This window comes from Trachurus trachurus (assembly GCF_905171665.1).
Source record: "Trachurus trachurus genome assembly, chromosome: 4".
NCBI lineage: Eukaryota > Metazoa > Chordata > Actinopteri > Carangiformes > Carangidae > Trachurus > Trachurus trachurus.
The window spans coordinates 688,455-702,174 of record NC_139898.1 but is presented as its reverse complement, the minus strand read 5'-3'; the positions used below and the strand labels follow the sequence as shown (position 1 = coordinate 702,174).

Genomic DNA, 13,720 nt, shown 5'->3' with positions numbered 1-13,720 from the left:
TGAAACAACATCTGACATTTCAGTGATACTACACAATAGGTTACATAGTTTATTACATAGTTTATTGCATACAACACACACACACACACACACACACACTAGACAACCCTAGACTCTTTTACATTCTTTCAGTCACTGAACTACAGTCAACAGCGGTTCGACACAAACAATCAGAAAGATGGTCTTGGTTATATTTGATGCTTAATATACCCCAGACAGAGAGTCTTTGACCATAGATTTATCTTCCTCGCTCATGTGAGCGGCCTGAATCCATTCTGTGTCATTCTGCAGCTCGTGGGCTGTGAGTCTCTCCGTGCTCTGGTAAGTCATCAGTTTGAAGACGATCCTTTTGATGAGTTGACGCGTCATCACATTCGGCATTATGACTGACGCATAGTGTTGATTCCCGTGACAAAAAATGCTTAGAATCAACTCGTGTACTGACACGTCTTCGCTGCCAATCTCACATATTTCGAACACAACCTTCCCTTCAATTGCCTCCACTATCAAAGCCCCCAGGCTCCACATATCTACGGCACAAGTGTATTGTATAGGACTCTTAGCCACGACAAACAATTCCGGGGGCCTGTAAGGCTCTGTCACCAAATTTGGACTCATCCATTTGGAAGATTGTCTCGAGAGGCCAAAGTCAGCCACCTTAACGTTGAGATCTTCAGTAAGCAGCACATTGGTAGACTTGAGATCTCTGTGCACAATATTCACGCTGTGCATGAACGAAAGAGCACTAGCAATCTGCATTGAGAAATGAGCCACGAAACTCAACGGGACCAACGGTATCCGCCGCCGGCCTTGGTCGGTGTAAATCACATCACCCAAAGTGTAGGGCACGTAGGACATCAGCATGGATATATTGCCCTTATCAAGTAAGCACGTGATCATGCGATTCACGTGAGGATGATCACTCAGTGCCGCGAGACAGGAGAGTTCTCTCACGGTCGTGTCATTTACACCATCATGGAAACGTTTCAGGGCGTAGTTCTCTCCAGTTTTCAAACACTTGACTTTATACACAGTTCCGTAGGAACCTTGGCCGGCGTAGCAGACTTTGCGGTATCCCTCCATTCTGGTTCCTGGTCGTTTCGGAGGAGCAGAATATGTAGAACGTAAAGGTTATGTTTAACCAACAACAAAGTCTTTCACTGTGTGCTAAACACCAATTCTCTCACAAACATCAACCCCTCTGTCAACACTCGATGTTGTCTCACTGGAGGTGAAACTTCCCCGGTCCTCTCCTAAATAAAGCCCTTTGTTTGCCCCTCCCCTTCCACACCTTAACCCTTACTGAGTAGCTATACCTCCCAACAATGAATTGTCACTCATGTGGAATCTATCCATATACTGAATCCAGAGGATCTTTTTGCATGCCAGTTGCCGTCGCGTAGAGCCTCGCTTATCTGATACTTTCACTCAAACACTTGACAAACTTGTCGTTCCGACAATGTCCGCATGTGACGTGAACATGTCTTTGTGTCTAGGCTGACATATCTAACACTGCTGTGGGTCTCATAGTAGACTAAGGGTAATGATGGTGTTGTTGAAAATTTACTTTGACCATGACACGTGTGTTTATGTTGGGGTTTCTGAGTAAAGAAAGATGAATGACAATGTTAAACGGTGACACATTTTATTGCGTGGTTTCAAACAGAGTATTGGAGATCACAAAACAAGTGTATGAAAGCAGTCTCAATGTATATACAACACAGCTGCTGTCATCTCTACTGAAGAAAAAAAACTGATGTTTTTTTTTTTATTCTGTAGGTGATTCAATGAACTTTAAGGTTTTTAAAACAACATCACATGTGTATATATACAATTACAACTAGCTCATCTGGACAATTCTTCGAAACAAGATCTGACATTTCAGAGATACCACACAATAAGTTACAAAGTGTATTGCATACAACACACACTAGACAACCCTAGACTCTTTTGCATTCTTTCAGTAACTGAACTACAGGCAACATCGGTTCGACACAATCAATCAGAGAGACAGTCTTGGTAATGTTTGATGGATATAGACTTGTAATATAGTGACAATACAATACAATACAATACAATACCGGTAACAAAAATGTATCCTTCACAATTATCATGTGGTTCTCTTGCTGTTATTGGCTTAGATTGTCTACACCCTGGACAGACAGTCTTTGACCATAGATGTATCTTCCTCGCTCATGTGAGCAGCCTGAATCCATTCTGTGTCATTCTGCAGCTCGTGGGCTGTGAGTCTCTCGTTGATGTGGTAAGTCAGCAGTTTGAAGACGATCCTTTTGACAAGTTGACACTCCATCACATTTGGCATCAGGAGTAATGCAAAGTGGGTATTCTTGTAAAAAAAAGTCTTTCGAATCACCTGGTCTAATGACACTCTTTGTCTGTCAAGCGCAGATTCTGAGAACACAACCTTCCCTTCCGTTGCCTCCGCTATCATAACCCCCAGGCTCCACATATCTATGGCACAAGTGTATTCTATAGGACTCCTATCCGTGAGAAACAATTCCGGGGCCATGCAAGGCTCTGTCACCAAATCTGGACTCATCCATTTGGAAGATTGTCTCGAGAGGCCCAAGTCAGCCACCTTAACGTTGAGATCTTCAGTAAGCAGCACATTGGTAGACGTGAGATCTCTGTGCACAATATTCACGCTGTGCATGAACGAAAGAGCACTAGCAATCTGCATTGAGAAATGAGCCACGAAACTCAACGGGACCAACGGTATCCGCCGCCGGCCTTGGTCGGTGTAAATCACATCACCCAAAGTGTAGGGCACGTAGGACATCAGCATGGATATCTTGCCCTTATCAAGTAAGCACGTGATCATGCGATTCACGTGAGGATGATCACTCAACGCGGCGAGACAGGAGAGTTCTCTCACGGTCGTCTCATTTACACCATCATGGAAACATTTCAGGGCGTAGCTCTCTCCAGTTTTCAAACACTTGACTTCATACACAGCTCCGTAGGAACCTTGGCCGGCGAAGCGGACTTTTCGGTATCCCTCCATTCTCGCGGTTATAAAGTTCTGGTTCCTGGTCGTTTAGGAGGAGCAGAATATGTAGAACGTAAAGGTTATGTTTAACCAACAACAAAGTCTTTCACTGTGTGCTAAACACCAATTCCCTCACAAACGTCAACCCCTCTGTCAACACTCGATGTTGTCTCATTGGAGGTGAAACTTCCCCGGTCCCCTCCTAAATAAAGCCCTTTGTTTGCCCCTCCCCTTCCACATCTTAACCCTTACTGAGTAGCTATATCTCCCAGCAATGAATTGTCACTCATGTGGAATCTATCCATTTACTGAATCCAGAGGGTCTTTTTGTATGCCAGTTGCCGTCGCGTAGAGCCTCGCTTATCTGAAACTTTAACTCAAACACTTGACAAACTTCTCGTTCAGACAATGTCCGCATGTGACGTGACCATGTCTTTGTGTCGGCTGACATATCTCACACTGCTGTGGGTCTCAGCTGGTTTAGGCAGCAGGAGACTTCTTAGTTTGTGGGATGAGAGTAATCTGGCCAAGTGTCGTCGCAATGTCAATTACTGCTCGTCTTCACACAACCCGCCCTATGCTCTCGTTGAGTGCAAGGACAACGGCGAAGGAATATGCATGTATCGGTGTCCTCTGGGGCAACCATCCATGTTAGTTTTCAGTCGCATGGCAGGACGAAGATGTGCTTCGGTGTGCCCCAGTGGACATTTTATGCATCTGTTTAATGGCATAGAGACTTGTCGACAGCATACTCTCTATTGCCCTCAAGGTCAAAGTGTAATACTGCCAGGCACGTCCTGGCATGACACAGTTTGCGGATATCCCGAAGATTATAAGGTAGTGGATCTCATGACCGATGTACAGCGGCCTACCCCCCTCCTTGATGCTATGAAGTCTCTGACTACAAAGTGGGTGCGGAAAATACCTGTTGCTGAAGTCAAACAGTTATGTACTGAGATGACCAGTAACGAAGAACTGACATCCTGTATGTTCAACTTTGAAAAAGTGCTACATGCCACAGTGTCACCAACAGAATCCTTGTACCACATACTGAACAGACATTCCTTTTATAACACCGCCAAGGACCTGTACGATATGGTGGTGAAACCTTTTCTTACCGATTTGGAGCCCGATGTGTCTGTTCAGCTCAGACAACCCGATCTGTGGGTAGGGGAACAGAACACACTCGTCATACCGACCAGACTAACTATCCCCATGGGCACGGAACACAGGTACATACCCACAAAGCTGAGCTGGTACACGGGCAGGTTAAGAAACAGGTTGGTGTTGGAAGCCACCGAGACTGAGATTGTGTCTGTGGATGGGCGATACAATATCACTAGGGGACTAAATTGGACACGAAATCAATCGTCCGGCTTCTTTGTGTACATGTTGGATATTTCACTGGAGGTGAAACAGTTCCGCTGTGGTCTGTTTGACTCTGTGGCCGTCAAGGTCCAGGTTACCGACAAGCATGATCGTGTCAGGAAGGAACGTTACAAGAGACTTGACATCAATTGCATGTGGAGACCCGAGCTGCGACCGACATGCAATTGCACCCACGCTCTGCTAAATTACATCAACCCAGATGGCCTGTGCTCACCCACCTGCATTTCTAACCCCTTTGCATATCTGTCTAAAGGAATTGAGGGTAGTGGTGAGAATGACTGGACGCTACGAGTTACACACGAGTCCCCCGACACCTCAATCAAAACCCAGGGTCGGGTACTCTTTGGCTCGGTCCCACCTAAAACTGAGCGCTTCTGTCTGGTCACCATGAATGTTTTCGACCTCTCGCCTGGGCCGACCCAAGATGCACCGTCAGCACCTCTGGACGTGAGGCAATGTGATGTTGTCCTTGTGGAATTTGACATCCGAGCAGAAAAGCTCCCCGATGCTCTGGATGAGCACTACTTGCACATACCTGTACGATCCCTACTGAACAGAGACAAGGCTCAGACTAGCAATGAATTACACATACCGCTAGCAGCCAAAGATACCTTACAAAGTGTCATCCGTCAGGGCTGGGGGAGGAAGGTCGGCGTGAAGCTGAGCTTCTTACACTCTGGTCGAGTCGCCCCCTACCCGGAAGAGCTTGCCGCTGCACTCGATTGGATATTGACCTTCCAGTCGAAGCAGACCCAAGCTCTGCGAGTGGTAGTCATTGACGTGAACGTCGGGACCGTGAGGTCTAATGACTTTGCGGTGATCAATAGCATGTATGGGTCAAAGTTAGAGTTGATCCCTGGGCTGCCAGCTAACACGCTAGCAGATGTTATGTTGACCAGATGGTACAATACAGACTACGACGCAGAGAACAAACTCTTAGAATGTATTGACAAGACGACCGTTGACACGCAGCCGGTCTTCCCTTTGACGGCTGAGCAGGAGCAAGCTGAGACTGTGTTGCAGGAGGTAGGGCTGCTTGTAGCCTCACACGGAGCATTCCTCAACCTGGACACTGTATCAGTGTTCCCTGAGAATAAGACAGGTTGCGAACGAGTAAAACCTGGTCGTTGGAGCGTAGGAGAGTACGTGCCCGATGACCCTTATGCAATCAGGTTACCCCACAACGAATGGTATTCAGAAAGAGCAGGATTGTTGGTCTTTGAGGAGCTATGCAAGAGATCTAACAACCGTGCGGGAATAGTTGTGTCAGTTCCCTCGGCTGACTACATCCCTATAGCCGGCTGCAAGCGGGTAGATTCACTCAACAGACATGTGAAGGCAAACCCCGAGGATGAGGATGACAATAGGGTCCATTACTCTATGCAAGACCTCACCGAGATCATCTCAGATATGGCCAAATGGGGAGTCTGTAGGTACTCCCTGGGATACCTGGACTACACCTTCAGTAACGCAGAAGGCGCGCCGACCTTCACGTCTCTGTCCCATATCGTCAATGTGGCTGCTGCAAAAGTCCGCACTCTACATTATCGCTACACGAGAAGTTCCACTTTTGGAGATGGAGAATACTCGTACGCTCATGTGGATGGAGTGTACAAACTGGAAGGGGGTATGTTTTTCCAACACGTGGCTGGGGGGATGCCACTGAGCAAAAGTTTTAGCCCGGTTCCAGGCATACCAAACCTGAGATTGGGGTTGTCCTCAGACATGAATGTAGGCGCTCCGTTATCCATCAGCGACCTCATAACCTGGCACAGAATTGAAAATGTCAAGTTTATACCACACAACGCGCATGTTGTCAGCTTGAATTACAAAGACACAGTGGTGTTCATAGATCATGACAGGGGTACAATCTGCATTCATTCACCATCTAGGAATGCACGCAACACCGGGCTGAGGTTACCCTCTGTTGGTATAGAAAAAGAAGATGACAATCATCCCTGGACGGGCTACTACATGCACACAGAAGAGCCTCTGGTATCCAAAGTGAAGAGGTATGTTTCAAACAGGGGCTCGTTGAACGCGTTGATAGTTCAACCCCTTGCGTTACTATATTGCCCTGCCACAAACCAGAGTATTGGTGGCGCTAAGCATCTACCCTCCTCAGAGATCTACTTTCGCAAGACCTACGATTGTGTGAGCGCTATGAACACATATTTGAGGGATATGAGGGATTTGTACTCTCAACTGGGTTTTGTGACCAAGAACAGTGACATAATGGTGCAGCTAACTGAGAAACGTATACTTTACATGTCAAGTCTCACATCTTCCTTATGTCTGATTGCTACTTTACTGGCAGTATTAATCAGCGTTACGTCAATCTCGATACTTTGCTCTATATGTAAAGGGAGTCGACGTGTCAAACAACGGTGTGGGAAACTGCAATGATAGAAATAATACCCATCATGAGAACTATTTGGCTCAGCTCTATCTGTCTAGTATCAGCTCTGTTTCTTCCTGGATTGCACCCCGTGTCTACTCAACATCCATCATCATCATCGTCAGCGTCAGCGTCTGCTAGCATGGATGAAACTTCACAAAGCAAAAGTCTCAAGTCCTCAGCAGAAGCTCATCAGAGCAGAAATGAAATCATCGATTCTCTGGATCACAGGGTTATACTCCACGCAAGCAGGTGGAAGATACGCACACCCAACAAACATAGTGCCTATTTCGCCTACCCATTTCTCTCTAGGATCCAACTGGACTGAGCTTGAAATTGATTACCCCAAGTGTTCTCACGTGGCATGCAGAGGCTTACCAGACTCTCACGAAGGTTGTGATCAACTGTGCTTTACCGGCACCTGGCGTGATGCGACTACAACGTTGCAAGTGGCAAAGCTTGCCTACAAGAGGGCGATGGAGTCACTGGATGCCGTTTTCAACAATCTAGCAACTCTCATGGACACACATGTTCTCAACCAGAACTGGAGCATGTCCAATTCCATATCCAAACTTTTGTCATATAGTCAAGGTAAAGTACCAGTTTTGACGGATCCTCAAGTCGTGGATGTCATGCGACACTACAGGACATTAATCGACGAAGCCCTAAGAAATGTACTGGAACATTTCCCAAGCACTTTGGCCTACGATCCCCTCAGTGTAAACTCTCCTCCTGTAGCCGACCACCTTCTAATTACTGGGTCCAACAATACAAACCCGTTCAATGAATTACTTGACACCTGGAAGAGCGGCGCGTTCAAGTTGGCCCGCACAGCTCAATGCCATCACATTCGCTTTCCAGGGAGCTCACAGGCACCTACTCTCGTGTGCTCGGGGATACAGAGGTCGGATATGACGGGTTGTGAACCTGACTTTGTAACAGAGCTGTACACTGACACACCTGTGGCGAGTCGCTTGCTGTCAAGCTTCTAGGCTGATACTGGTTGTCAAGAGGGAAACTTGGAAACCTGTTACACTCTCCGCTGGTACATGCCCTTCATCGACTCTTCAAAGGGTAACAGGACTTGTTGGCTGGACAGGCTTATGGTGAACGATACTCAGGCAAACTACAGGATTCCTCTGTGTGACTCTAGAGGAATATGTGAACCTCTGGAACGGGATGATGAGACGGTGTCAGCGTGTCATGTGAACAGTTACGGAGAGATAAGCTTTGAGTGCCCCGTAATATGCAACAACCCATGCTTTGGTCCAATCTGCTACGATCTCCAATCCGACACATATACAACCAGCAGAGCCCATGGTATCAATATGACAAATGACCTCGGTCAGTTGCGGTTCAGCAAGAGCCCCAGAATGCTGTCAAGCGTCTACTCGCACTGTCCGATGTTGATATATACATGTCTCTCAGTAGCCTTCGGGACCAATCTGATCGGTCTTCTGCATTGCTGCGGAAAGGAGAGCGTGTGATGGCGAACATTCTAGCTATGGATGCTACCCGCCCGCAAATGTATTGACAAAGCCAATGCCAATATGGCGGCTCAATCTCAAGGGGTTATATGTGGTGACTTTGAACGCATAACAGGAGGCAGCAGGTTTATGGCTGCTGTTTCCATCACCTTTTTCTGCTCTAACCCTGTCCTTTATTGATTGTCAAAATTGTTAAACTCAGATCAAGTACAAATAACAATAACATGCTGAGGAGGAAACGTGGAGACAAAGTAAAGAGGGTCTCTTGTGATGGATTATGGAGGAAATGTGTTCAGAGTGACGAGGTCTTTCTTTTTTGCTCTCCTCTCTTCACCATTTATTTTTCAGTAACAATGTCTTTGTGGTTAATTTTCCACTGATAGCCAGTGTGTGTGTGTGTGTGTGTGTGTGTGTGTGTGTGTGTGTGTCTGTGTGTGGTTACTTCCACAGCAGTCTTTATCATTCAAACCAGCTACATGGTTGTATATATATAATGTAAAGTCTTAATTATTATTGTTGTCAATGTTAATAAAAATGTTTCAGCACACCTACATTGAGGTCTCTTAAGCCAATGTCAATTGTTACGAATCACTGTAGAAATAAGGTCACCATTCACCAATTCATTTTCCCCACTGCTGGAATATTTCCTCCCCTCCCCACTTACCAGTAATTGGATGATATAGTCAGAGTCTACCGAGGGTTTTGAATATTTATAAGGGACATCAACTAGTGGTAACACTCGTCAGCAGCATTCGTATGGTAAAGAAAAAAATGTCAGCCCTTGAACAGGAGGACACCCCTTCGAGGAGAGTCTTCTCCTGAAACATCTCATATCCCTGTCGAGCCTGGGAGGAAAGAGCAAGTCAACAAGGATGACCAAGTCACTCAGCTCACCCCTCCTGATCCGCAGGTGTTTGAACTTTCCAATGTTTGACTTTGGTATGGCAAGTATGGCAAGGCTGAACTGAAGGAAGCGCTGAAGAATCAACTGTTTCTGCACAGTACTACAAGCAACACCACAGCAAAAATGCAACAGGGGTAGATGATCAGCCTAATCCCCAGGACTGGCTAACATCCAGTGATGCTGTCACGAGATACCAGACCCACAGGCTGGCAGCGGTTAGCTGGTTTCATTGCCTCGTACATACTCGCAAGGAAGCGACGAGAAACACCACTCTGTCTTTATGCCGGCTGTGCATATCATGGACCGATACATAACCACCTGTGCCAACCTCGGTGAGGACCTGGGGTGCCTGTTGAAGAACATTGGCAACATCCGAGCGGCATGCCTGTTGTTGGCCCTCAAGATGCATATTGTGAATAAGAGAGTAGTGGCAGATGACATGTGGCGACGTAAACCCGCTGGGTAGCCGAAGCATTGTGGTGCGGACCGTCGCAGCGACTCGGATAGACACGCGTCAAAATTGTACGCATGCTCAGACGTAGACGGGATAGAAGACACTGAGATGCAGATAATTGTCAAGTTGAGAGGCGCCCTGTTCCCAGCGAATGCTGAAAATACTATCAGTCTACTTTGCAAGTATCTGATCCTGGAATACCTTAGCAGGCACTCGTCAGAATTACGCCGCCAACTACCAAGAGTCTGAATCAACGTGTCATGGAGATGGCAAACGCCATTTTCCTGAAAACTGCAATGGACGTTGCAGTTTTTACAGTTCCAAAGGTGGAAGTGTATTGCAGTGTCTTGCATGCTTGGGGTTGTATGTGTATGCACTACGGACTTCCACAGAGGGGCAACATGTAGTGGATAGTCTGGATTTCGCTCTTAGAAGATCTGAAACCTGATGAGCTCACACAAGAGGAGCTGTGTGAAACTAGAGCAGCTATTCACACAGGGCTGTGTGGTGTGCAGCGGGTCCTTCGTCAACCCTGATGTACACAAAACTTTACAGCTGATATCCGGCTAGGTCATGCTTTAGTTGTAAAGCTTTCATGGAGGGAACGAATCCTAACAGCGTCCGACGCAACGCCTGAAGAGACACAGGCAAAGGAAGTTTGCCGCGAGGTCTAACCCAATGTAGTGGTGTGGCAAGAAAGGCAAGGCAGAGAGACTAAGAATGAAAACTAGCTTTTGATTGTATAGCACGGTCAGGATTTGTCTAAAAGGGCTTACAATGCATCGTTACAACATTGCAACATTCTCTGCTGCCCTTCAACCATGTAAACTGTATCTAACCATGTGTGTATTTTGTTTTTGTCAAAAGTGTAGACGTGATACAGTGGCACACAATAAAAAACATTTATTAACGAAACAAATGTCTTCTTGTGTCGAGTCATAGTCGGTTATTTGGCCACCATCGGTTTTTAGGTTGTCATCAAACCATTGGTATTTTCCCAGGACCCAAATCGGTCCCTTAATGAACCAGTCAAAGAGGTGTTTTGTTTTGTTTTACACACAACACAACATCTATTTACATTTACCATGCAGAACCTAGGCAACCCTACATTTGGGCCCTGATACCAGAGGAGAAGATTATTGAGGGAGTTCCCACAATTGTGAACTCTTATAACTCAGAGACCAAAAGCGGCGTCGGGGCCAACAATTTTCGTGCACCGTTTGGAAGAATATCCTTGGCCCCAGCGGTTTCCTGAAGACCTTCAGTTGTATCCGCTTATGAATGCATTCGAAGTGATGGCCTGACGCCTGTGCTATGACACACGTGGCCGGGACGTACGACACATTACAAGTGCAAGACTGCAAGATTGTACCTCTCGGGTTACAGAAGAGGTGACCCTGGTTTACATGAACACATACAGAAAGGAGGAGGAACGTGTCGCTACATCAAGGCCAAGTACAGAGGTCGAGAAAAAGAGCTTTTCATCTTTGCAAGGAAAGCCTGCGGTTCCAGAACGGATTTGTGGCTTTCCCAGAGTACATGTTTCACTCAAAGGATGGCTACATTCCGATCGGAGGGATCAGACGTTGCATTGTCTGCGCATCTCAAGATAACGGAGATCACGACGTTATCAAGTTGCATGCAAAGATATGAATGTCCGTCTAAATGCGAAGGTGAAGGGGTATGAAAATTGACGTGCCTGCTGGACACACATTCTTCTGTTCACTCAAGCATACACCTGTGGCCCAGATATCAACAGTGGCCTAGAAACGGACGGGGTTCAAGCACACAGCGCCGATGATTTCAGTGTGTTGGAGAGCGAGCCAACATGTGCCACTTGCCAGCCACAGCTGACACACACACGTGTCTTCTTGTGTGGCATTGTGGTAAAATACTTTGTGAAGAATGATACCCTACTGGGTGAACACATCTACCACTGTTACAACACAGGCGGTCTTTGTGGATACATCGAGAACAGATTCAAAGGACAAAAAGCTAGGCTAATATTGATACTCGGGAAGGAGCGGTGGAGAAAAGGAGCCATCGCGTTCCCTGATGATGTCACCAAGGCAGCCTACGGGTGCACTGAAATTGACGAGCTGTACCGCTGTGTTGTCTGCAGCGCCACGACCTACCTGGGATTTGACCAACTCACCCAGAGTCATCACCCACACTGTGCTGACATGAAACGCATGTTCAAGATGAAGCTGAAGGATATGCAACTTGTCCTGTGAAATGTTGTAAGCACACGTGGATTTGTTTCACATTCCCTGTTAAAAAAAACCACAATGGTTGAACAGAAATAAATGATGACATGGATTGGATGCTGTTTGTTTTTATTGGGGTCATACATGGGTACATTGGGTATTTAAACCTTCAGGTCTAACATAGTCTCACTCTCATAATCACCAAGCTTGGGTCGTTAACATCTCTCGTTGAGTTTTTGAGTTGTGAATACATGACTATTGGTTTAAGATAATCTTTAAAAAAAAACCCAAAAAAACCCAGGAACTAGCAGCGTACCTTGTTCACATTTGGTCTAAGTGGAACTTTAAAGGTACTGGAATGTATTTATCGAAGAGTCTTTGCAAGGTCTACAGCGATGACCCCACACTGCTCACCCCTAACCAGCACTCACACATTAAACCCACTGTCGGGGTATCTCAAGGTGGGGACCAACTCCACAATGAGACCAGGCAACTGATGAAATGGTTTCTAGGAGAATTTACGGGACTTGTGAAACATGAGGGGAATGGAAGCAAAGCTTTGTCAACAATGAAAAGAGTTGTGGGTCAACTATTGGAAAGGCACGGGTTTGAATTTGATGGTAGGTTGTCAATCAAGATTTTGAAAAGATAAGTTTTCCCCTTTTGTTTGTTTGTTTGTTTCTTGAACGGGTTTCTCATTCTGATCCCTCTAAAGGTATGATCAATGAACTATCATTGGATGACAGAGGGGATGGTGATGATGTGAGTTACATCAGTGCAGTGGCCATTGCTATCTTCATTGACGGCAAGGCCAACTGGGGACGAATTGCCAGCCTAATAGCCTTTGGTGCTGTGGTGTGTCGAGACCTTGACCAGAGGGGTAGAGGAAACTGTGTCGAGTTGGTGGGTGAGGAGATCTCCAACTACCTGCTGACTCACCAGAAGGAGTGGCTGGTGAATAACAAGTCTTGGGTGAGTTGTAACTAAAGGAGAATGTATAGTAAGAAAAACACATGGTCATTGTTAAATCTAATGTTTATTTTCAATCACTTTAAAGGACGGCTTTGTGATGTTCTTCAAAGAATGGCCCCTGGGATACACACTCAAGGACAAACTCATGCATTTTGCCGGAGTCACTATTCGGCTCCTGAATTCACTGTTGTTCGGACAATCTCTTAACCTCATGTAATTTACCATGGCTGTACCATCAATTTCAAACAAAATGTGTAATAAACAAATTTAAGACACACAAAACTCCAAAGTGTTGCATTGTGTTTTTTAATAAAAACAACAAACAACACAACAATAACAACAAACAATCCATAAAGTCCATAAGTCAAGCTACAAAACATTTTGGTATAGTGCGCGTAGCAAAGACCAGGGCACCCAACTTGGACGTGGAGTGCACTCTGTTGTGTATAGGACATGGGTACGTGGTAGATTTCACATTTGCCTGAACGCAGAGGACTCCTGATGTTGTCTTCTTAATAGTCACTGGGACACCCCAGAGTAAGGCTAGTCTCTGAGCTTCATTTTCCACATGAGCTCGACCTGGAGTGCCCTGAAGTCTAGTGACTACCAAGGCTTCAGAGCTTCCATGGGATTTCAAAACATCTCGAAAACGGTTCCCTAGTGATGTCACATCGGCCAGTATTGGGTTAGAGGAAAGGCCCACGGACAGTGACAGCGGATCATCAGAGCCGGGGTCCGCTATGTCTTGAGTGTTTAATGTGTCCACATACTTGAACCCAGAGTCTCCCTTATAGCAGTTTGGCAACCGTACACACTTCCTGAAGGAGTAAGGGGCCTTGTCAATAGACGACCGCCGGTTCTCCGTGTGAGCTGAGGTTAGTCTCAAATAATTAGACCCC

At 46.1% G+C, this 13,720-nt stretch overlaps 1 protein-coding gene across 1 annotated transcript; it reads right to left on the bottom strand.

The window, feature by feature from the left end:
• Positions 1-201: 201 nt before the first annotated feature.
• Positions 202-1,083, bottom strand: LOC310984727 (uncharacterized protein; the record flags this gene model as incomplete). The annotated part of the gene is made up of 1 exon (XM_083970041.1): positions 202-1,083. The coding sequence occupies one exon, from the start codon at positions 1,081-1,083 to the stop codon at positions 202-204; it is 882 nt and encodes a 293-aa protein (XP_083826167.1).
• Between the last annotated feature and the right edge of the window lie 12,637 nt (positions 1,084-13,720).